At 41.4% G+C, this 23,191-nt stretch overlaps 1 protein-coding gene across 1 annotated transcript in view; it reads right to left on the bottom strand.

Annotated features, from left to right (window-relative positions):
• FRAS1 (Fraser extracellular matrix complex subunit 1) overlaps positions 1 to 23,191 on the bottom strand; it is a 438,063-nt gene that overhangs the window by 210,946 nt on the left and 203,926 nt on the right. The window contains exons 15-18 of the mRNA XM_086704782.1: positions 8,918 to 9,061; positions 4,532 to 4,672; positions 2,797 to 2,937; positions 1,249 to 1,425 (exon numbers count right to left, since the gene is read on the bottom strand). Coding sequence (XP_086560908.1) covers positions 1,249 to 1,425; positions 2,797 to 2,937; positions 4,532 to 4,672; positions 8,918 to 9,061 — 603 coding nt within the window. The remainder of the gene's footprint in view (positions 1 to 1,248; positions 1,426 to 2,796; positions 2,938 to 4,531; positions 4,673 to 8,917; positions 9,062 to 23,191) is intronic.

Genomic DNA, 23,191 nt, shown 5'->3' on the forward strand with positions numbered 1-23,191 from the left:
TCAGTGTATTTAGAGAGTAAAGACCCTTTCCCTAATTTCTGGGCACTGTGTAACTTCCCTGAAGCCTGGTGCATCCCAGGGAGCACGGTATTACCTCTATAATGTTCTTGAGTACCTGAGTATTTGGACTGAGATTTATTACAGTTGAGCATGGGGCTTTACAATTTGCCAAGAACTTTCACACTCCTAACCTCCTTTGATCTTGGCAAAAGGTCTGTGAAAGATAGTTATCCCTATTCTAATGCTGTGAATGCAAAGGCTCAGAGAGCTTAAATGTCTAGCTTGGGGTCTCTGTGTTCCAAATCTACATACTTCCTACCATTCCATAGGACTCACTGTGTTAAAATCTTTTAACTTAACCTTGAAATCCATCATTTCCATGTGAGAGTAACTTCCAATGTAAAATTGGATATTGTAGGATACAAAATTGAATCTGCAGCATGCTTAACAGTTATGTGGTAAAAATAAAAACTCAAACTTATGCACAGGAAAAGACTTGGCTATATTACAGCAAAATGGTGAAAGTAATTACCCAAGTGGTAGATGGTGGTAGATGGTGGGCAGGTTATCTTTCTACATTCAAAGTTTCCTTTAATGAACATACATTATGCTCACAATGAAAAATATGAGTATTGATTTTTTCAAGTAGCTCGAGAGTCAAATATATCCAACAGCAAGGCAACTTTGTGTAAGAGCAGAGAGGGGCCTCCCCTACCTCCCCCCAAAATTACACATCTCTCCCCTTCATCTGCTCAACCACTCATAGAGGATCCAGCTATTGAGTCAAATTATTCAAGATGGCATCAATTCTCTGTAGATGCTATGCTAAGGCAATGGCGGGAGTCACTTCTAAATTTTGACAGAAGTCCAGATTTTGCCCTGAAGGGGCCAATTCATATTCAGAGTAGCAAATTGGAAGAAATAATAAATGGAATTCTACCATGAGCACTGGGCCTTTCTTAGCTACTCATACTGTCTCTGAAATAATTCCTGTCTGGAACTTCTTAGAATGTAACTTTAGGGACAGTGGGGTAAATGGAACCAGCTTTTTAAGATCATCTATTATTCACCAAGGAAAGGAGAACATGAGTGGGGTCTCCTTTGCATGTCGGTCTTCTCCATCCACAAGTATCCTGGAACAGTTCTTTGTTTACACAAAGGGCTACTGGCTTTGGTCCCACCTCCCAGGATCTCTCCAGAGAAAAGCCCAGAAGCTACCTAACATTTCCTCAAATCATGCTTCCTCACCTTCACAAAGTCCAGTGTTCTCCAAGTAAAACTGGTCTCTACATTGGGACAGGCACACGCCAGAAGTGATGTTCTCCCCAGACAGCTGCTCAACTTGCAGTCCTTCATCAGGCTTCTTACACTGGGCACAGTGAGAGGGCTCTGGACCCACACAAGTGAGGCAAGAGGAATGACAGGCTGCCATTAAGAATAAAATGCAGAAAACAATCCAAGGGTCACATATATGCTGCAACCAAGGGGAGTCCCTAATTAAATCTAAACTACTTAGAAGAGTTCACCTGATACATCTTATCAGAAAATTACCTTCTAGTGTTCTATACACAGCACAGAGTGATAATATTCATGAGAGGCACAGTGAGGGTAATGTTAACTGGTCACATCTCTCAGGTTTGTAAAGGCTGTCAAGCTAGAGTATGAAAAAAACAGCAAACTGGACAATATTGGCTTGGTTCTCCAGATACACATTCACTGAATGATGTTTTAATATCATGGCCTCAGTTTTTATTGAAGATTTTAACAGGCAGCAACACAAAGGCCATTACTGTATTTTTTGCAAAAATGGTTGTTACGTTATTGTCTACCGTGTCATCCATCACCCACCGTACAGGTGTCCAGGCAACAGATTTTTCTTAGAACTTATGTGAGGAAAGGCTGCTTTTCTAGACCAGGAAGAGTCAGTCCCCTTTGGAGGAGTAACAAGAATTTGACAATCCATCATAGTTTCTTATTTTCCTCGGCTACAGGTTGAAATCAGAGCCAGATAGAGTACTGGAACTATTTCATGCCCACATTTTGATATAATCAACTCTTTAAAAGGGCTCTTTAATATACTAAACTTTGATACAATTAATTCTAGAAGAGTTCTTTAAAAGATTTTCTAAATTTTCTTTTGCAGAATATTTATTATAGTTACCCTATTTTAAATACATTTTTTGGGTAACTATTCTCAAACTCTTTTCCAAGCTGCCCTACCATATAAGCAAACATACATTAATTTCACTTAATTAAAGTGTTTGCTCCCAGTGTTATAGTTTCAAAAGGCAATGACCCCACCCTCCCAATGAGCCCAAAGCCTTTTTGGCAAACAGCTATTAAAGAGTTTCCATTTCACTCAGCCAGAGGCATTGCTACTAACTCAGTTTGCTCCGCTATATCATTAAAAAAAATTCTTCAGGGAAAAACAAACTGAAGGCAAAAAAATTAAAACAACAACAACAACAACAACAACAACAAAAAACCCCCAAAACATTAGCAATTCTCTTAGAACAGGAAAAAGGAGGAAGAGTTTGGTTTCATCTTAACATACAGTAAGGGAAATGACAGTCCTCTCAAGGATGGCCTGAAAAATCATGAACTTTTGGGTGTCATCACAAATATTCCCATGTGAGTTTTTCAGAGTAGCCCTTGGCAACGAAAAAAAAAAAAAGCATATAACGTATGCATAGCCATGTAAGATACACTATAGGGAAAAGTGCACTGAAAAGTAACTTAAATCTTTGTCCTTATGATGCAAAAGTCACCTAAGAGTGAAAATGACACCAACAGTACCTCTGCAGACCCCGTGGTCAGGGTAGAAGCCTTCTCCACAGCTGGACAGACAGCGGCCTTGGCGCAGAGCCTGGGGCTGGATGCAGGCTGTGCAGTGAGAGGCCGTGGGTCCGGAGCAGCTGGCACATGAATGATGACAAACTGAGGAAGAGAGCGAGAGAGAACCATGGGACCCAGGACTAAAGAGCCTCCTTCTTGCCTGGGCTCTTTATGTGGGAGGAAGCCCCTCCTGGGTCACTCTTAATCCCTTTCAGCTGTCACACCAAATCAAGGGGAGAGATGTATGAAGAGAGGGTTATATTACCAGAACTGCCCACAATGCCCCTTTATCCATCCATGTTCTATTATTCATTAGTTACCTTTTATTTAGTGTTTGTGTTAAATGTTTTATACACATTGCTGCATTTAACTTCATAGCAATTTTGAGGGTTTGCAGACAAGAAACTGAAGTCTTGGGAAGTTAAAAAATTTACCGAAGATCACAGAGCTAATTAGCAGCAGAGCTGGGATTTAGCCCTAGGTCTATCTGAACCTAAAACCCTGAACCTGAATCGGGAAGGGTGGAAAGTTTACACGTCTGAGTGCTAGAAGCACTGGAATTTTGGCTGACTTGTCCACTAATTCATCTATGTCCTTAGCCCAGTCAGAGTCTCTCCAGGCCTAGGTTTCTTGGCACATGCACAGTGAGGTGGGACTAACTGGTCATTTAAGACACTTCTGACATTACAAGATTTTAAGTAAGAATTCTATTAAACAATCTGACCATTACATGTGACAGTGGCAGGCATGCATCTTTGCTACTGTGGTCCTGGGTGGTAACAGTGGGACATCTCTGACTCTAATTTACAGATATTACCATGGCCTGTCCTAAGGGACAGGATTGAGATACTAAAAGACTCCAGAGAACAATGGGCAGGAGCCGGGAAAGGGGAGTGTGGAAGTGGATGAGACCCTTGGGGGCAGGATGTTGCAGAAAAGGAATATACACTGGGTGAGTAAAGAGGTTGGCAGACAGGAGGGAGGTTGATAAGTCAAGGCTGTGGGGCAGATCTCAATATTCTGCCACTAACCCACACTATAGGTAGAAGTGAAAATATTTATGTTTGTTTGGGAGGAGAGGGGCAATCAAGGTGTCCCAGGCAGCAATAAGTTCCCAGAGTTGCCTGCAAGGAAAGACACAAGTCAAGCATATATAAGTAGAAACTTATAAAGTCTAAAATAGAAATGTTTCATAGTTAAATTTGTACGAATCTGAAAGAAACAATACATATAGCATATAAGATCAAATTTTCAATAGATACAGATGTCAGCTTTACAAGACATCAAACTTGGTTTTTTATTTTACTTTCTGTGGCGTGTCATAGTTGCCAATACATGTATTTGTAAATGCCATCTAAGATGGGATTCTGTCATACCTACAACCTAAGTTAGTGAGGGTTTATAAGTACACAAAGACTATATGAATATCTTAAAGATGTTCTCGGCATTGAAAAGGACCAAATGATCTCTAATAGGTGATTGGTATGCATAAGTACTTTACTTAATCACTCAAGTCCTCCAGTACCCACCCGCATCACCCACTCCCACACCAAATACACACAGGTTCTATAATGAAAAAGCTATTCCTTTTAATTTGACATTTTCCCATCATACACACAAATTCCCAAATGAGCAGCAAGTATTGTCAAATGCGTTAAATATTTTTTGATGATGATAATGATTACCCATGTCTTACCTTTGCAGCTGCCAGTGGCCTCAGCATAGTACCCACCAGGGCATTCAGCAATGCATTTCCCATCATGCAACACTGTCTTCTCGGCACAGGTAAGACATCTGGGACTATTGGGACCACAACTCTTACAGGATTGGTCACAAGCTAAGGGGGAGGAAAACCCACCAGAGAAAGTCAACAGTGAGCAAAGGGAGCAGAGAAGTCTATTCTTTACAATGTCCATAATTGGTATTAACATGGAAATCACATTCTCTGGCTGCTCATCTGAGTTCTGTTTCCTTGACTCCAACATTTCAAAGTACTCTGTACTTTCTGTTTTCATAGTTGAAGTAGAACCAGATAATTATTCATTGAACTAACCATAACATAGCTGGCAGGTACACCTACCAGGATATCCAATTTAATATAGGACTTAAAGTCAAAATGGCCTTGGGGGTGGGGATCCCAGTCCAATTGGAGTTGAAGATACTCTCAAACTCATTAATAATCAGAAAAATGCAAATTAAAATGGGATGTCCCAGTATATCTATTAACCAGAAGAAAAAAAAAAATCTGAAGCTTGATGATAATGCCAAACAGTAGCAAGGATGTGGAGATGAGACAACCTTCACACTTAAGATTAGAGAAGCTGGTAAACTACCTGGTACTACTTAGTCTAATAAAGAATATGCAGAGATAAGAAACAAACAATTCTGCTCCCAGATTACCCATCCCCAGGAACCTTCCACACAGGTTCATAAAAGGGAATGTTTGAGGCTTTTCACTGGTGCTCTCTAGTGACAGCATGGGGATGGAGGGAGGTGGGGAGTCCCTCATGGACAGTGGATGAGTGAGCTATGGGGGATGCAGACCAAGGAGTGAGAAGCAAAGGGCTAGATGAGATAGCAACATGGCTGACTCATAAACCATAATGCTGAGTGAAAAAAAGATAACCTGAACTTCATGACACAAGATCATTTAAGGGGGAAAAAAAGGCATATATACTCAAGAAAACATCCATTTTACATGACACCATAAAAACAAAGAGATAAAAAAATTAAAATAGTTGCCTTGGTGAGGAAGGGAAATGAATATAAAAGGAAGGAAAGAGAGACAAAGGAGAAGAGGAAGGAAGAGAGAGAGAATGGCTAACAGAAACCTCTGAACTTACTTTGATTTATTATGTTAGCTAGAGTCAGAAAAGCCCTTCGTAATAGCATAAGTACTTAAAAGACTAAAGAATGAGGAGGTTTTTGTCCTTTGAATTTCCCCACCCTTTTTATCTAACATTTGTAAAACTCAAAGCATGAACCACCAATGAACTTGGTTGCTATAAATTCTTTCAGCCAGGGCATACCTCCGTTTATGACAGGTTGTGCTGGATTTTTCTCAGCACTTGACTTTGAGATTTCTACAGATATGGGCTGCTCGGTTATAAATTATTAAACCAACACTGGCTGGCCTTTATCTTGAATAGCACTGAACTGAACTGGAAATAAGTCAGCATTATCAGCATCAGACGTTTTAATTAACATTCCGATACCAATCAGTGACTTGGTTCACTGATGTTTGGGAAAATATTTATACAAACACTTCTGAAGGCATTTGACACAAACTTAGAGAACTCTAAGAATTTTATGAAAAGTATAAACTCCAGTCTTTATCAAAAGGCCTGTTGGTCAATGTCAATGGTATCACAAAGTCTTGCATCATGCTAAGCAAATGGCAGGCATTCAGTAATTACCTGTTGATTAATTGACTGGTTGGCTGACTAATGTCAGCAATGGTCCATCCTCCTATTTGGAAGGCTTTTTTTTTTCTGATGCTTTGTTTCAAAATGTATACAGATAGCATTCCAGATGTGTATTCCCTCCCTAAGCCACCTGTTCAGTAGTCTTCTTTTTTCATTTGTTCTGTCAGTAAGGAGGTCTGGCTTTCTTCATCCAACTTCTTAGCCAAAGTAGATTTCCACTTCTCACCACCTCAAGGCTCACACTAATCCCTCCTTTTTTTTCAAGTCTTCCCTTTAAATACCTGTTTCCCCAGCAAAAGTTGCTTTCTCAATCCAGATAATATCGTCTCAGTAGCAGGTCAGTGTCACCACCCCTCATCAGTGACAGTAGCCAGCTTCCTTGGGGACTTACAAGCTAAATGCCTTTGGATTTGTGCAAATTTGACATGTGCTGACCTTTAGAGAATGCATCTGGATTAATTGAGCAGGAAAGTGATGCTGGCAGAAAAAGATTAAAATGCTCAGGCTAACGGCAGCCTGGACCTTCTTTCCTTGTTTTCTCCTGAAGCTACACAAAAGCCACCTGTGACTCGTCCACATCAAGTGAGATTTTTCACACCAGTGATGCTGATGGATCTCTGCACAGCTTTAAGCAAGCAGCTGCCAGGGGCTATCTCTCTTTCCTAAGACAAGTGGATTTGTCAAATCCCAAAGATCATCTCATTTTTGCTGTTGCCCTGCTCAGTAAACAAAACGAGGACAATAACTCAAGAAAGTTTTATGGGCTGTACATTTTTATTGATTTAGTGGGACTTTGTTAAAAAAAAAACAAAAAACGCATCACAGCCTTCCTGTAGGTATGACCATCACAGTAAACTCAATTCAAACCTTTCATTCACTATCAGGTGCCTACCTGTGGACTTGGCAATGTCCACAGGGCAGCGGCTGATCTAAAGACTGACAGGAAGACAGGGAGAAAGGGGAAGAAGAGGATAGCCAGAGACAATAATGAGAAGGAGAAGGTAGGGAAAAATAGGGGAGGTGCAGAGGGAGGTATCTCATTATAGCCAGTAGAGCAGTTGGGAGGCAAGTAAAATCTAAAGCTAGAAGACCTAGGCTTGAATCCCAACTCTGCCCCTTATTAGTGATATGTGACCTTAAGGGAGTTTCTTAACCTCTCTGTCTCCTCTGGACCATGAGGATGGTAATAATAACCATCTCCTGAAACTGTTGTGAGGAACAGACACCAAACACAGCACTTAATCTGTGCCAGGCACTGTGCTAAATGCCTGCCTATATCAACTCAGTCCTCCCAATAGCCTTCTGAGCCGGGTGTGTGTTAGTTTCCTGCTGCTGCTGTGACAAATTACCACAAACTCAGTGGCTTAAGTCAACACAAATTTATTATCTTACAGCTTTAGAGGTCAGAAGTCCTAAAGCCAAGGCATCAGCAGGACTGCATGGAAGCCCTAGGGGCAGATCCATTGCCTTGTCTCTTCCCCAAGTCTAGAGGCCGCCTGCATACCCACTGCCCCGTCTTGGCATCACCCCGACTCTTGCTTCTGTCTCAGATCTCCTTTTCAGACTTCCACCCTTCTGCCTCCCTCCTAGAAGGACCCTTACAGTTAACTGGCTCACCCGGATAATCCAGGATCAGCTCTCCCATCTCAAGATCCTTAACTTAATCACACCTACAGAATCCCTTCTGCCATTTAAGGCAGCCATATTGACAAGTTCTGGCTATTAGGATATAGACATCTTTGAGGGCCATTATTCTGTCTACCACAGCTGCCACTATTACCTCCATTCTACAAAAGGGAAACTGACACATGGAGAGGTTATGTAACCTGCCCAAGGTCATGCTCTTCCCCCCATACTTTTCTGCCTCTCAGTGGGTAATGTTTTATTTTTTTAAATTTTTTAATGTTTTATTTATTCTTGAGAGAGAGAGAGACAGAGCACAAGCAAGGGAGGGGCAGAGCAAGAAAGGGACACAGAATTCGAAGCAGACTCCAGGCTCTGAGCTGTCATCCCAGAGCTGGACGCAGGGCTGGAACCTACGAGTGGTGAGATCGTGACCCGAGCCAAAGTTGGATGCTCAACCAATTGAGCCACCCAGGCGCCCCAGTGGGTAATGTTTGTAAAGGGCTTGGAAGGAAACACTAGGTTAACTCTTACTGTCATGCCGTGGGCATTAAACGTTAACTCTTACTGTCATGCCGTGGGCATTAAAGGTAGAATACACAGTAACTGCTTCAGCTAAGTCAGGGGCACCAACACAGAGGTGGGTCTGCCTTTGGCTGGTCTAAGAGTGTCTTTATTTACATGCATATGTGGAAGGCTGTCTGGCGCTGTTGAGGAGTTTCAAAATCGGAGGAAGGAAGCCTTGCTCCTCTCCCTACAGCTGAGAGTCTGGAGCAAGCAGCCTGAGTCTCAGAGGATGAGGCTAGAATGAACACCCTAACCTAACAAGCTGTTGAAGAGTGGGGGTGTTAAAGGTGATCCTATCAGTTCAGAAAAAAAGTGTTTTGTAAACTACTAAAACACTGCCAATGTTACCAGCCATTTTCATATTGGTTGAGTAAAAGAAACGTTCTAATTAGAATAAAATGAGGGATGCTGGAAGAAAAACAACAACAACAAAAAAGATGCTCTGGCATGCAAAGCCAGGCACTTACCACTGCAGATCCCCTGCTTGTTGTAGAACCCAAGGCCACAGCTGCTGTCACAGCTGCCCTCCCTCAGCACTTGGAGGGGGTCTCTGCAGCCCAAGCAGTGCTTCTCTGTCGGACCCCAGCAGGCAGAACAGGACTCATGGCAGACTGCAGGCAAACAGCAAAATCAGTGAACAGTCTATAGTGGAAAGGGCTGGTTGCAATTTTTCTTTCAAAGATTTTAGAATTTATAAGGAGGATGTTGGTGCCTTCATTCCTAAATCGCGATGCACATATGTATATCCCAGGAGAAAAAAAAAAAAAAAAACACCCCCCACAATACCTATTTCTGTTGGCCAGAAGTACAACTTCCATAAATGACTGCTAAGAGACTTGGAACAGGAAATCAGAGGCTTTTGAGTAATGAGAATCACAGGGAAGGGAATCATAATTTTCAAGACAAAGATGGTCTGTCTAATGAAATCAGATGGCCCTCTATCACCTTGCCACCTTGCCTTTTGTAACCATACGATGAACCGTTGACAGGATCACTACTCCTACGTTCAACACCATCAAGAATCAGCAAGGACGAATGCCATGTACTTTTGTCCTTGATTAAACCTTGAAAGACCTGGTACTTCTGGATTTTTACTGCTCTCTCCCCTCTTTCCATCCCTCTCTTCTCTCTCTCTCTCTGTCCTACCCCAACCCTTTCCTTCTGTCCTTCCTCATTACTCTTCTAGTCCCCCTAGTCTCTGGTTTGCCCCACCAGCTTCTGCTCTCGGCATATATCTTGAGAGTCTTTCTCTTACAAGTTGACTTTCTAACCATACATTGTTCCTAAACCAGAGTTTTTCCTTTAACACTCAAAAATGTCCTTCTCAGGGTGCCTGGGTGGCTCAGTTGTTTAAACATCAGCATCTGACTCTTGATTTCAGCTCAGGTCATGATGTCATGGTTTGTGGGATCAAGCCCCATGTTTGGGATCCTCTCTCTCCCTCTATCTCTGCCCCTCCCCTGCTCTCTCTCTCTTTCTCTCTCGAAATAAATAAATAAATATTTTTTAAAAATGTCCTCCTCTTTTAGAATTTGATTTTTTTTTTATTACTATTAGGCTTACTTCTCACCTTAGCATGTCTGCAAAGAGAGGACTATTCTAAATGACTGGATATATTCAAATTTGGTTCACTGTCTGTATGGTTAAACCCAACACATGCTTCTGTTAATGCACCCTGGTTTTCAAAATGTTTGCTTCACAGTGGAGCACAATCTATTTGCAGAGGTATTCATTCTGACCAAAATTGGTAGAGAGAATTCTTTTGCTGATTGGAAGAGACTTGGGAACTATACACCTAAGTAATTTAATTAGGTATCCCTTTAGAATCAGAAAAGGGTGCCTGCATTGAGAATCTCAAGATCCAATCCTCTCCTCTCAGCTTTCAACTGCACAGGAAAGTCTTAATTTCAGACAACTTTCCCCCACCCCCCCCAACAAATTTAGAGATAATTACAAATTCTGTTAAATTCCAAGAAGCACTCTTCAATAAAGAATAACACTGGTAAGGGTAGAAGGGACCAACTTTAGGTGGATCTGAAAGATGGGAAGTGGCCAGGTCTAGGTTTGCACCAACAAAGCCTTTGAGAAAGGAAGGAGTTTAGGGGTGCAAGGAATAGAAGGCTGCCCCTGTGGCTGAAGCTAGTGGACACAGTGAGACCAGCAGGGCACAGAGGATCACAGTGAGGAATGGTGGGGCACAGTGGACTGATTCATGGCTGGAAGGATAGGATGAGGCCCAATCAAACTTGACCTTGGAGATCATGGAAAGAAATCAGGATTTTACCCTAATTGTAATGTGAAGTCATGAATGGGATTAAACAAGATAGACACAAACCCCGATTTTTAAAGCTCTCTCTGGGCGCCATGTAGAGAGGGTGTAAGGACTTGCCTGCAGGCAGAGAGACCAGTGTGGAAGCCATTGCTCTGGTCCAGGCAAGAGATGACAACAGCAGATGAAAAGCAGAGATGGAAGAAAGTTTACTTATTTATTACCTGGTTCCCTTGCTAGACTGTAAGCTTCATGAGGGCAAAATCCATTTCCATTTAATTTAACTCTGTGCTGAGCACACTGCTCGGTACTCTACTCTACACTTGGTACTTCACTTATAGTTAACATCTCATTTATATTTTATAAATGTTACATGGGAACACTGCCAATATTAGGATAAGCTACTAAAACTACATTATAACTAAAGATTGGATACAAAGCTCCCAGTAACAAGTTCTACCCTGAACATACATGAAATCTGTCTGTCATTCATTTATTCAGCTACCCTTCAATTAATGACTCTACTCATCATCTGAAGTGCCAATCACTGTTTGTGCCTCTGCCTTATTGTTGATTCAAAGACACTACTTAAAAATAAACAACAACAACAGCAACAAAAACACAAAAAAGCAAATAAAAAACCCAATTTCACTCCTAAGAAGGTATGTCAGGCTAATCTATCGATATTCAACAGAAGCATCTACCACATGCAAGGTTGTGCTAGCCTGTGGGGCCTTCCCAGCTAGCCATCGGTCAGAAGTCTGCTAGAGGAAACATTTAAACCACCCCATCACTTGAGCTCATTGGTAGCATTATGCAAACTGCACCAGGGAGAAAGTGCCTGAGAGGATGATGAGAACTAAAGACTAAAAAGACAACAGGGACCAGATCACAAATATCAGGCACGCCGGGTAAAGACCTTGGACTTCATCTGTAAAAGTTTTAATCAATTTTTCTTCTTAGAGAGTTTGCTCTGCAGTGGGGAGAGGAGAGAGTAATTAACTCAAGACATTCTTGAGGCATGAAATCATTTTTGTCCAGGGGGTGCAGAGGAGATGAGAAATTAAAGTACAACCCCCTAGTTCTCTTCAGGAATCGGCTGATCGCAGTGTAGACCCTTAGCTGCACGGGCTTTTAAAATCGTAAAAAATACTTCCAACCTGATTGGTAAATGGCTATCATCCTGGTCCCTCCCTGATAGTCTGGTTCCATTCCTGGGAATCCTGAAAGACACTATGCTTCAGGACCTGAAAGGTCCTGACATAGGAGAGGGTCTCAGGTACCCCCCCACCCTGACTTCTGACCAATCTGATCTGTGCCATACTACTTGTTACACATTTTTAACATTATCCCTAGTGTTGAAAATCAGAATAGGGCCAAAGGATGAGCAGGATAGAGGCTACAGGCTTAGGGATGGCACTTAAACCTGTCACAAACTGAGCTGTACTTAGCATTTCAGCCCTGTCTTCTGCTATGTCCCTTGAGCAAGCTAGATCTATGGAGCAGGGTACCCTAAGCATGCCGTACGCCTGTCTGTGGTTTCTGGATGCCCTACACAGGATTCACCCAGTTGGCAATGCCTCCATCTCCTTCCATAGTCCTTATAACACAGCTTACACTTGAGAGGCCTAAGCTGTCATTACTTCTGTGAAGCTTTATTGAACTTGTCCAAACAGTCACTTCCTTCCTCTGTGTTCCTGCAGAATGTTGTACATTCTCTATGGTATTTATCCTATTGTCCTGATCATTTGGTTACAAAGCAATGCCTTTCAATGAAATGTAGTAGCCTCCAAAACAGGGGCCAGGTTTGAGTCATCTTAAACCTCCAGTGTCCAGATTGATAACTTGTACAAAGTGAGTATTCATTAAATGTATGTTAAATGGATACCCAGCAGTCTTTTTTTTTACTGGTTATGAGGGATTTATCCTATCAGTTAGTTACCTTCTACATGGAAACAACTAACCATGAGGTCATAGTCTGAACATATGATAACTGAAGGTAGATAGTCTTGAGGCTGTAAATCTACCTAATAAATATTGGGTTACAGATCTACTTATGCTGACAACTATTTATGCCACATCTATACAGAGTACCAAATATGAGGCCAGGCCATCTCTTTTTCCATAGCAAACAAAAGGCATGTTCCATGGTTAGTCAAGACAGCAGAAGGGATTTTTATTTCTTCAATACAGGACTATAATGAACTGTCATTTCCTTTTTCTTTTTCTTTTTCTTTTTTTTTTTTTTTTTTTTGAGCTACCATTCCTTAAAATGACATACTCCTACTGTGTTTTGCAATTGATTTCTAATTTCTAACACTGAACATATGTTACTGCAGATAATCTCTTCTTCCAGGCTTATTTTACATGTGGCTTTTATTACACTTCGGTTATTATGAAAAATAGAAGGTCACTCCCTGACTTTTTACCATAATTTCTCTTAGTGATACATGTCCGATCACCCAGGGTTTTTGAATTGATATTGTGAAAATGTGGCAATAAATTTAAAAAGGCGGCTAATGAGAGAAAACCATCTACTTATCTCACATGCAGTAGATAATTTATTTAGGAAAGCCCCGGACTTTTCTGGAGCATAGCAAGACATGTGCTGGCTTGCTGAGCAATCCATTTCAAAATGAAAAGGAACGAATTACTTTTCTTTTGGCAATTCTATATTGAAATCCTACTCTAAAAATAAGAAACTTCTTTTTGTGACTTGGTAATTTTGAAATAGAAGATTGCTGTAAAGAAATTTTAACGTGTGCTTCTCTAAGCAGACAATGCAGCCCTTTTCCAGGAAAGCATAAAAAGCACTTCCTGTGGGCCACTTCTCATCTTCCGGAAAGCTCTCCCAGACCTCAGGCAGTGGATCCAGACACTAGTGGACTCAGCCTTCAGTTCAAAATGCCCCTCAGGAATGAAAAGGAGCTTTGGTCCCTCACCTTCCCCATGGCCTTTTGGAATAAGTTCCTCTGCCATTCCCAGGGAACTGGCACACTTGATCAGCAGACCCTTTGAGGTTACCACTGAGGCTGAGTTCAGATCTCCAAACCACCAAAGGGGTTCTCACTCACAACTACACAGAAGCAGCCCAAACGGCAGGCACAAGCAGCTATGCCACCCACAAGTCAAATTCCTTCATTTCATCCCCGATCCACTTTGTAGCAACTGCTAGCTTTCATTCTTATTACACAAATGACTGGGAAGTACTTGCCAAGTGCTAAAGTATTATCAGGAGATAGTGGGTAAAATTCCAATAGGAAGCTCTTGTTGTATCTTACAATCAATTTCCCCATTCCTTGCTTTCCTAATCTGCAAAGTGGGAATAAGCTTCGTTGCACCTAACTCACAGGGAGCTGGCGAGATGACACATTTGAGAACACAGAGAACATGGCAGGTGATGCAGTGAGTAACATACCCTGGGAGACCTAGCACCTGTGGCTTTAACGGGTGTCAAAAGCAAAGTAATTATAAAGGGAACAAATGAAAGTGCAGCAGGAGACAGGAGAGGAAAGGACAGAAAAGACTACAGGAAAGGCAGGTTCACTTAGAAAGGAAGTGAACAGAACTGTCAGAGATCATTCCAGCAGTTACAAGAAGGGGTTCCAGCCTTTTCCAGAGGACTCATACTCTAAAGTTATTCCTTTGCAATCTCTACAACACATTAACAAAAGCCCTTTGGAATAGCTTGGTGAGTGCTTGAGGGGAAGTCCAAGTGCTGGGCAGACTACTCTCCTTAACCCCTGGTACAGCCCCACAGGAGGCCAAGGCTACTTGTCTAAGAAGCGTAAATGCCAGACAAATTTAAGAGGAAAGGAAGTTCATAGGCGTAATCATCATTTTTGATCCTTTTACTGCAATCTCCTCTCCCCTCCAGTCTGGGTCTCTGTCCCCAACCTTCCTCCTTGTGCCAACAAAAAACCTTATACCCTGAAATGGGAATATTTGGTCTCCGTACATTCCAAAAAGTCCTATGTACTTGAGGGAGCTCATAACAGAAAAAATACAAATACATGAAAAAAATCTTTTGCCTCAGAAATAGCCAGAGATATGCAAAGTAAACAAGAGAGCAGCAACTATATGCAATCAATTAAATGTACACACAGTGATCTGTATACATCTTAGAAACAGTGCTTAGAAAGAAAAAAAAGGGGGGGAGTGGGGAGAATGATTTATCAAGGTAACAAATATACCAGTCTGCTGGAGGATGGTGATAACAGGGGAGGCTATGTGTGTGTGAGAGCAGGGAGTAACTGGGAAATCTCTGTGCCTCCCCTTTTATTTTGCTGTGAACTTAAAACTGCTCTAAAAAATAAATAAATAAAGTCTTTAAAATTAAAAAAAAGGAAAAGAATGAAATATCTACTTACCAATATTTATGAATATTTAAAAGAGTTCTCTTTATTATTATTATTTTTTTTAACGTTTTTGTTTTATTTTTTGAGAGACAGAGACAGAGCACTAGTTGGGGAGGGGCAGAGAGAGAGGGATACACAAAATCTGAAGTAGGCTCCAGACTCTGAGCTGTCAGCACAGAGCCCAACGCGGGGCTCGAACCCATGAACTGTGAAATCATGACCTAAGCTGAAGTCAGATGCTTAACTGACTGAGTCACCCAGGCACCCCTATTTATGAATATTTAAAATAGGTGCATACAAAACAAAAAGAGCACACACACACACACACACAATACATATGAAATTGCATTAGAATAGTTCCTTAAGTGGGGGGGTTGGGGGGAGGAGAAATGGAAATAGGTTACAGGAGCAAAAAGGATGGGCAGAAAGATGGGCATAGATAGATAAGCAAGAGACATAGCTGGCCCAGGCTAATGATGGAAATGAACACATAAGTATGATTAAGTCAACCATCTTCATGTGAATCCCAAGAATAAGTAAAAGAAAGAAATTAAACAAGCTTCCATTTTGTGCCAATCAACCTGACAAACAAGAAGAATCGTAACACCTAGCACTCACAAGGGTGGTAGGAAGTAGGCACTCATTTGTGTCTAGCAGGAGTACAAGTTATAACTTTTTCAAAAGACAGTCACATATTAAAGTGTCAAAGGATGCAACAGTACATATACAACTTGGACCCAGAAATTGAAGAACTTAGCCTAATCCAATATATTTTCCACAATTTTCTATTAAAACTGTTTACATCGGGAGGAAGCCAAACCATAAGAGACTCTTAAAAACTGAGAATAAACTGAAGGTTGATGGGGGGGGGGGGGGGAAGGGAGGGGAAAGTGGGTGATGGGCATTGAGGAGGGCACCTGTTGGGATGAGCACTGGGTGTTGCATGGAAACCAATTTGACAATAAATTTCATATTAAAAAAATTTAATATGGTTGCAAAATTTAAAATTTAAAATAGCCTGGTTGGTTAAGTGTCCAACTTCAGCTCAGGTCATGATCTCATGGTTCCTGAGTTTGAGCACCACCCCGGGCTCTATGCTGACAGCTCAGAGCCTGGAGCCTGCTTCAGATTGTGTGTCCCCTTCTCTCTCTGCCCCTCCCCCACTCATGCTCTGTCTCTCTCAAAAATAAGTAAACATTAAAAAAATTATTTTAATGTTTACATCATGGTTATTTATGATAATGGAAAAATTAGGAACAAACATCACACCACAGAGGACTGGCTAAATGAATTCTTGCATAGCCCCAGATGGAAAGTTATAAAACAGCTTTAAAAAGATTTTGTAGAAGGATAATAAATAACATGGGGAAAACAGGCAATAAAACTATATATAGAGTGTGATTTTACCTTTGAAAAATAAATAAATGTGTGTATATCTGTGTACATAACACACACACACACACACACACACACACACACACTCATAAATTGGGAAGACATTCACCAAAATACTGACAGTAGTAATTTGGGACAGTTTGAGTCAGGGATTTTCGCTGATTTTTTATTGTGCCTTGAATTTTACTGACTTCATCAAATTATTTTTTGTAATAAACATGAATTCATTTCGTATTTAGGGGAAAAATTTACTGAAAGGGGAGGAAAAAAATAAGCCTGTAATCCTTTTCCTTAAGGCACATGCTGGGTAAATAGCTAATTAATCTATTAACCACATTTGTGATATAGCTGAATGATTTACTCATCTTGGGTAACATATTTCAATTTTCAGCAAGGTCTTCTGTAGAACTTGGACCAAAGGGATGAGTTCCCAGTGGGCAGAGGCTTTGTCAGGTACACACGAAGAGAGATTTTACATGCAGGCCAGCTTTGCATTGGTACATAAGTCAAGGATAATGGCAGACATTCAGCTCATAAGAAATGTTCTTAAAGTTATCTTTTCTATCTCCTGCCCCTCTACCTGTACTTCTAAATCTACAACACAAGAACACCACAAGAGCTTTCAAATGCAGTGACCACCTTGGCCCAGCTTGAGCCAAATGGAGCTCTCAGATTCCACTTATCCACTGTGACCATTGGCAACCCACAGCTGCTAGGACTCCCTGGGTTGTTTTTTTTTTTTCAGCCCCCATTAATTAAATGGCTATTGATTTCTCCACTGATACCCTGATTCTATTTATCTACAGAAATTGAAAAGCCAGAGGGACCACCAACCAAAACCAAGCTTTTGATGGGGAGAATTCTCAGACTTCCTGGCTGCACTAGCATAGCCTGCTCAGATCTCAACAGTGATAACATGGAGGTGCTGTTTGCTCTGTGGGCAGCCTAAAAAGGGAGGGGAAGGTTGTGCAGGGAGAGAGTTGGGGTGGGGAATAGGAAAAAGAGAGAAAGAATGTATGCCATGTATGCCATATAGCCTAGTTAAAATAACTGAGAACCCTTGGACCTGGGCAGAAAGCCAGAAGTCTTGTCACTAGTTTGCAATCCATAGCTAAAATATTTGGGGGTTCAGATTTGTCAGGAAGAATGGACTCTGTCTGGAAGATAAACTCCCTTGCATTTGTGGCGGGCTTTCTCTGCTGGTATGTGATACTTCTGTCTGTCATTTGTCTTTTGGCATACGCAGCAAGGGTCTGTAAGCAGCACAGGCAAATGCCAAACATAGCTAGTCTCCTGCTACAGCAAAGGTCGCAGGCACAACACCGCCAGCTGCTTTTTCCTTCTCTACTTAACCTTTACATGAATGTCCAAAGAGGGAGAGGCCTTGGACTACCATTGTCACCTGTTTCACTGGGTCTAGTTTACTCAAGAAGTATACATTCTAGGAGGGCAATCCTGTTGTGCTCTGTTCTGAAAGGCTTAAAACACTCTGTGGATACTACTTAATTTCCAATGATAGGTGGGTTTTTTGTTTTTTGTTTTTTAAAGAGTAACCCTTCCCACACCGATAAAGCACTCCACTAAGTTGAAGTGGAGGGAGATAAAGATAAGACAAACAGAGGTGTGAAAAATACAGATTCTGGAATTTTCCGCAGGCTACACCTAGCCAAGAATCGCTGACAGGATTATTCCAGAGGGCCTTATATGCACTTGGCACTGTGGGGAATTCAGAAGCATAAAACCATTCCCTGCCTCAACAGTCACTTTCTATAATATACCTTTTAAAACTGCCTTTATAGCACTGATAGTAATGAATTCATCGACTGGAAACTATCTGAAATTATCTGTATACTTATTTACTGACTCTTCTCCCATTGCAAGAAAGTAAGTTCCTTAACCCCAGGGCAGTTTTCTGCCCATTCACTCTATATCCAGTTCCCAGGTACATGAAAGAGACTCAACAAATATTCCTTGCACGAACAGAATGGAAGAGACAAGAGTATCACTTGAAGCAATAAGTCCCCCTTACAAGACACTCAGCAATTAAGTGAGAGACCGTAATTGCTATAGAATATCAGAAGAGTCTTGAGCAATGCATACAATTTAAAGAGCAGAACAGAATGAGTGAAGGCAGAGTGTGGTAGAATGTGCTGGGGCCCCGAACTGAATGTGTGATCTGGCAGTGAAAGAGCGACTGATGACCCTCCAATTCTAGGGGGGTGTTGGAGGGGCCACAGAGGATGATAGCTTCACAGTGACCATCCCTACAGAACAAGGGGGTAAGGGAATCCTTGTCTTCTTGAGGATTTCAGAACAACAGTTTCATAAATACCTTTGCCAAGAGCTCTGCCCCAGGTACAACTAGGCTGAGCTAAGCCACATGCTGGAACATAATGCCAAGACCCATTAAGTCTTCACTGCTTTGGCCCTGGCTCCAAGGGTCAGTGCTTCATTTCCACAAATGGTTGGGCTGCTCTGGTCAAACAAAATTCCAACAAATAATTAACTTGAGAAGTTCCTCTGTTCAAACTACAGCTTTTAAAACTCAGCTAGGCCAGCATCCTATATGTAAATTTTACAAGCTTAGTTATCCTAAGTTTTCCCTCTAATTATACCATAATTTTGGCTAAGAAAAAAAATTCCAGACTCTCAACATTTAATTTGAGCATTTTTAAAAAATAAAAGGATTTTAACTTGTGAGAATACAGTTATTTCTCCATAACATAGAAAAGTGGATTTTATTTTAAATCAGACACAAATGGCACAAAACTCTTTGTTTCTTAATGCAAGCTATTTGGTTTTCATTCTCATAAATTGAAATATAAACAAAGAGATTCAATGACAATAGCTGCCTTTTGTTGCCCACATACAATGTGCCAAGCATAATATACTTCTATTTTCAAACATCTTTTCTAATGTTCATCATAACAGTGTAAAGTAGATGGTATTATCCCCATTTTACAGTCGGGGAAATTGAGGCTCAAGCAGTTAAATGACCTGTACAAAGCCATATAGCAGTAAGTGGCAGAGTTAAGAATCAAAATGATCCTCTCTCATACAAGCCTGTAAAATGGTCAATGGCTTGGTTCTTTAAGTTTAAAAATCTGAGACTACACAGCAATCAGATGTAGAATAAACTGCATAGATTTGTATGTTTATATGATTATTTTTTCTTTTACATCTCTGTTAGCAGCAGCCAACCCAGCCTTGATTGCAAGCTCTCAATAGGAAAATATGATAGCATCTTATTTCACTTCATATCCTCAGGACTTCCAATGGTGGTCAAAGGAGAATGAATGGAGGAGCGAGAGAAATGGAACAGGGAAGGACAATGAAAAGCAGAAATATAAGTCTTCTAACTCATATGGAGGGCTTACTAAGTGCCAGGCACCATCCTAAATGACATATGTGAATTCATTCATTTAATCCTTATACTCATGCTATATGGCTGACATTATTGTCCCTACTTTACCCATAGGCAGCTGAAGCATGGGGTTAAAAAATGCACTGTTTGTAGTGACAGAGCCAAGACTGGAGTCCAGATAGTTTGGCTTCCAAGCCTACAGTCTTAAGCACTGTGTCACAGTCCCTCCCATGTCTGGGTCTGCGAATGAAGGTAGCACTTGCCACAGGGTACACACAACTCCATCCTCAGGTCTTTGTGAATACTGGAGGTTTGCACTGGACATATCAAACGCTGACATACATATAAAAATGGGCACCTGGGTGGCTCAGCAGTTAAGCATCTAACTCTTGATTTTGGCTCAGGTTGTGATCTCACAGTTGGTGAGTTCAAGCCCCATATTGGGCTCTGCACTGACAGCACGAGCCTGCTTAGGATTCTCTGTCTCCCTCTCTCTCTGCCCTTCCCCTACTCATGCTCTTGCTCACACGCTCTCTCTCGCTCTCTCTTTCTCAAAATAAACATTAAAGAATAAAAATGTGTTGAATTCTACTCTTTCTTTACTCAAAGTTATTGTCTTATGAGCTGCTGATTTTTAACTAATCTTGCATGATGTGTGTTAGTTTGATTGTTTTTAACTTTTTTTTCTTATGGGTTCCCTTACCTAGGATTTGTGTGTGCAACAGTTCAATGGTTCCACCAGGGCAGAACAGAGGTTGACTGAAAAGAGGGGTAAGACAGGCAAGGAAGAATGTTTTCAGGGCATAGTGAGGTGAGTCTAGATCCACATTTAGATTTCATAACAGGGTTTCTAAGACGAAGCAATGGAACCACAACTCTGGTAGAGAGAATACAATAAATCCATAAGTGGTACCCACAGGGTCATGCAGGAAAGGTGCAAGGTCATGCAGTGGGTGGGAGGAGCAAGGACCATCCACAACTGAGTCAAAACTGACCATCAGGCTGGGATGACTAAGACACAGGCTATTGATTCCTGGAAATGGGTCATAACAAGACAAGGTAGAAAGAAGCAAATTAGAAGCCCAGTCCTAGGACTTGATGTCCACAGGGTCGAGAGGACAGGGACAGAGTGGACAACAGGCCTGTTGGACCAGATCCAACTGGTGGCAAAGAAAGTCTAAGCCCGAAAGCCAGGTCTTAAAGGTGTGTTCTGGTCCCTAAGAGGGTGATTACTCTTTTGCCCTACCTGCTACAGAGAAGAGGCAACGTATATACTGCCTGTCTCCAACTTAGACTGGCATAAAAACTGGGTGGTGCTGAGCCTGAAGGGGAAGTGATCAAACTCCAACAGTTTGGAGTTTCATTTAGAAATGAAGCAGTGACTGGTATAGGAGTACCTAATGTAGTCTATAACTACAATAGCATTCAGTTTAATCAAGCACGAGAATGTAATAATGATATGAAGATATGCATGCATAGGAACACATTCATCTGCACCTGTGTATATGTGTGTGTATACCACAAAACCGAAGGGAAAAGGGGAAATGGCAAGGGCCCTGAGGATGCGACTCTCTGGCAGGACTCAGTGTCTTCTCTCACCCCTCTCCTGGTTTACCTGCTCCTACTCTTTCTCCTGGTTTACCTGCTCCTACTCTTCTGTTGGAGAGCTATGTGCTTCTGTGCCACTTGGCTCTGCCCCATATTTTTCTCTCTGCCTTATATTCAACAGAGTGAGCATGAATATTAATCAAGTAATTTCTGGTAATTAGTTTCCTCAGCACAGTGTTCACTCTCTTTTGGTTTTGATGGGTCAATAAAGTGGCAAATTATGCTGGTCATAATATAAATGACCCTGCCAAGAGGAATCAATCCAGAAGAACCTGTTGTTACCATAAAATAGCAGGCTTCTTTTTGAAAAGTTTAGCACATGCTAGAAGAGGACTGGTTTGCTGACCAACTTCCAAGGTCAATGATGAGAAGCCACCAAAAATAGCACAGGCACAAATGTTGCAAAAAATTCCAATAATGAGAAAGCTTATTTGGAAAGCTTATTTGGGCCATCTCAGCATTGAAACAGTATATGGAAATTGATCACTAGTTTTGCTTTAATTTTTAAGATCACTCTCACGTACACACTCTCTCTCTCTTCTTGCTCTCCTCTTTCTTCTCATTTTATGCATAAAAATGCAACCAGGCTGAACTAAAGCAAATTGGTTTAATTCCCTGGAGGGAGCATGAACAAATTTTCCCAGCAACTTTCTACCAGAGGCATTTGTGTATGGGTATGTGGATGGAATGTGGAAGCAGTCAGCTACGTAAACCAGTAATCAAATGAAACATTACTCATTTCAAAGTGCCCTATAACAGCATGAACATCACCAATTAAAACATTGAGCATGGGAGAAAGGAAAACGGCCCCTCAAAAAAAGAGAAAGAAAAAAGTAAATATGTATGTGGGATGTGTGGCAGGGGTTGAGGTGTTATGGAGGGAAGAATAAAATCTAAGGGGAATTAATTCCCTTTTAAAGGCAAATCTGTCACAGGAGTGCTAGTAGGAGGTCTCTTTGATGGGATAGAAGAAAGGAGTAGAGAATACATTCATTAACTTCATCAAATTGAAATTTCAGCAGTTTACCTAAAATGCCCAACCATTACACACCTACAAAGGCATTTGGATGTGCCCACTTTGAGCCTGTTCTAAAATAACAGGTAAATAGCACATGATAAGTAAGAAACATTAAGGGGTCTTTTATCTCTTATAGCTGAAGCTCCTATTGAAACACTGGTCTTTCAAGGATCACCAAAGGATAATATGTGTCTTCATTCATCAAACACTTGTTCAACAAACGTTGAACACTTTGTCCAGCCCTTGATGTTGGGGATACAGAAGATATTTTTACAGGTTGCAAAAAGCCCCCAAGCCAGACTCAGAAGCTAGTGTGCCTTCTGTTTTGTAACGTGACTGGCTCCAGGATCAGCCCCACCATCCTCACATCAGTATGACATTAATAGTACCAGTGTTTCCCTTCAAGATGGTTTCTATTATCCCGTGGATGCTGCTTCTGCCCTCAACCTGGAATGAAGGAGGCCATCAGACTTTCCACAGAGCATCTTCCCATGCCATAGAGCTCATTCAGCCCACACAGCTGGTGAATACCATGCACTTACTCTCTTTCACTATATTCTCTCCAAATGATCTTCCTGAAAATCTAACCGAGGGCATAAATGAGGGAAGAATATCAGCCGACCCTAAGACCAGCCCACCTTTGAGTCTCATCACATCTCTGCCCCTCTCCTGCTCAGCTGCAGAGCCTGGCTCCCAGAGCTCCCTGGTAGGACAACCAAGCTTCTCCCT

Source organism: Puma concolor, chromosome B1, assembly GCF_028749965.1.
Source record: "Puma concolor isolate L17-30 chromosome B1, mPumCon1.1.hap2, whole genome shotgun sequence".
Classification (NCBI taxonomy): Eukaryota; Metazoa; Chordata; class Mammalia; order Carnivora; family Felidae; genus Puma; species Puma concolor.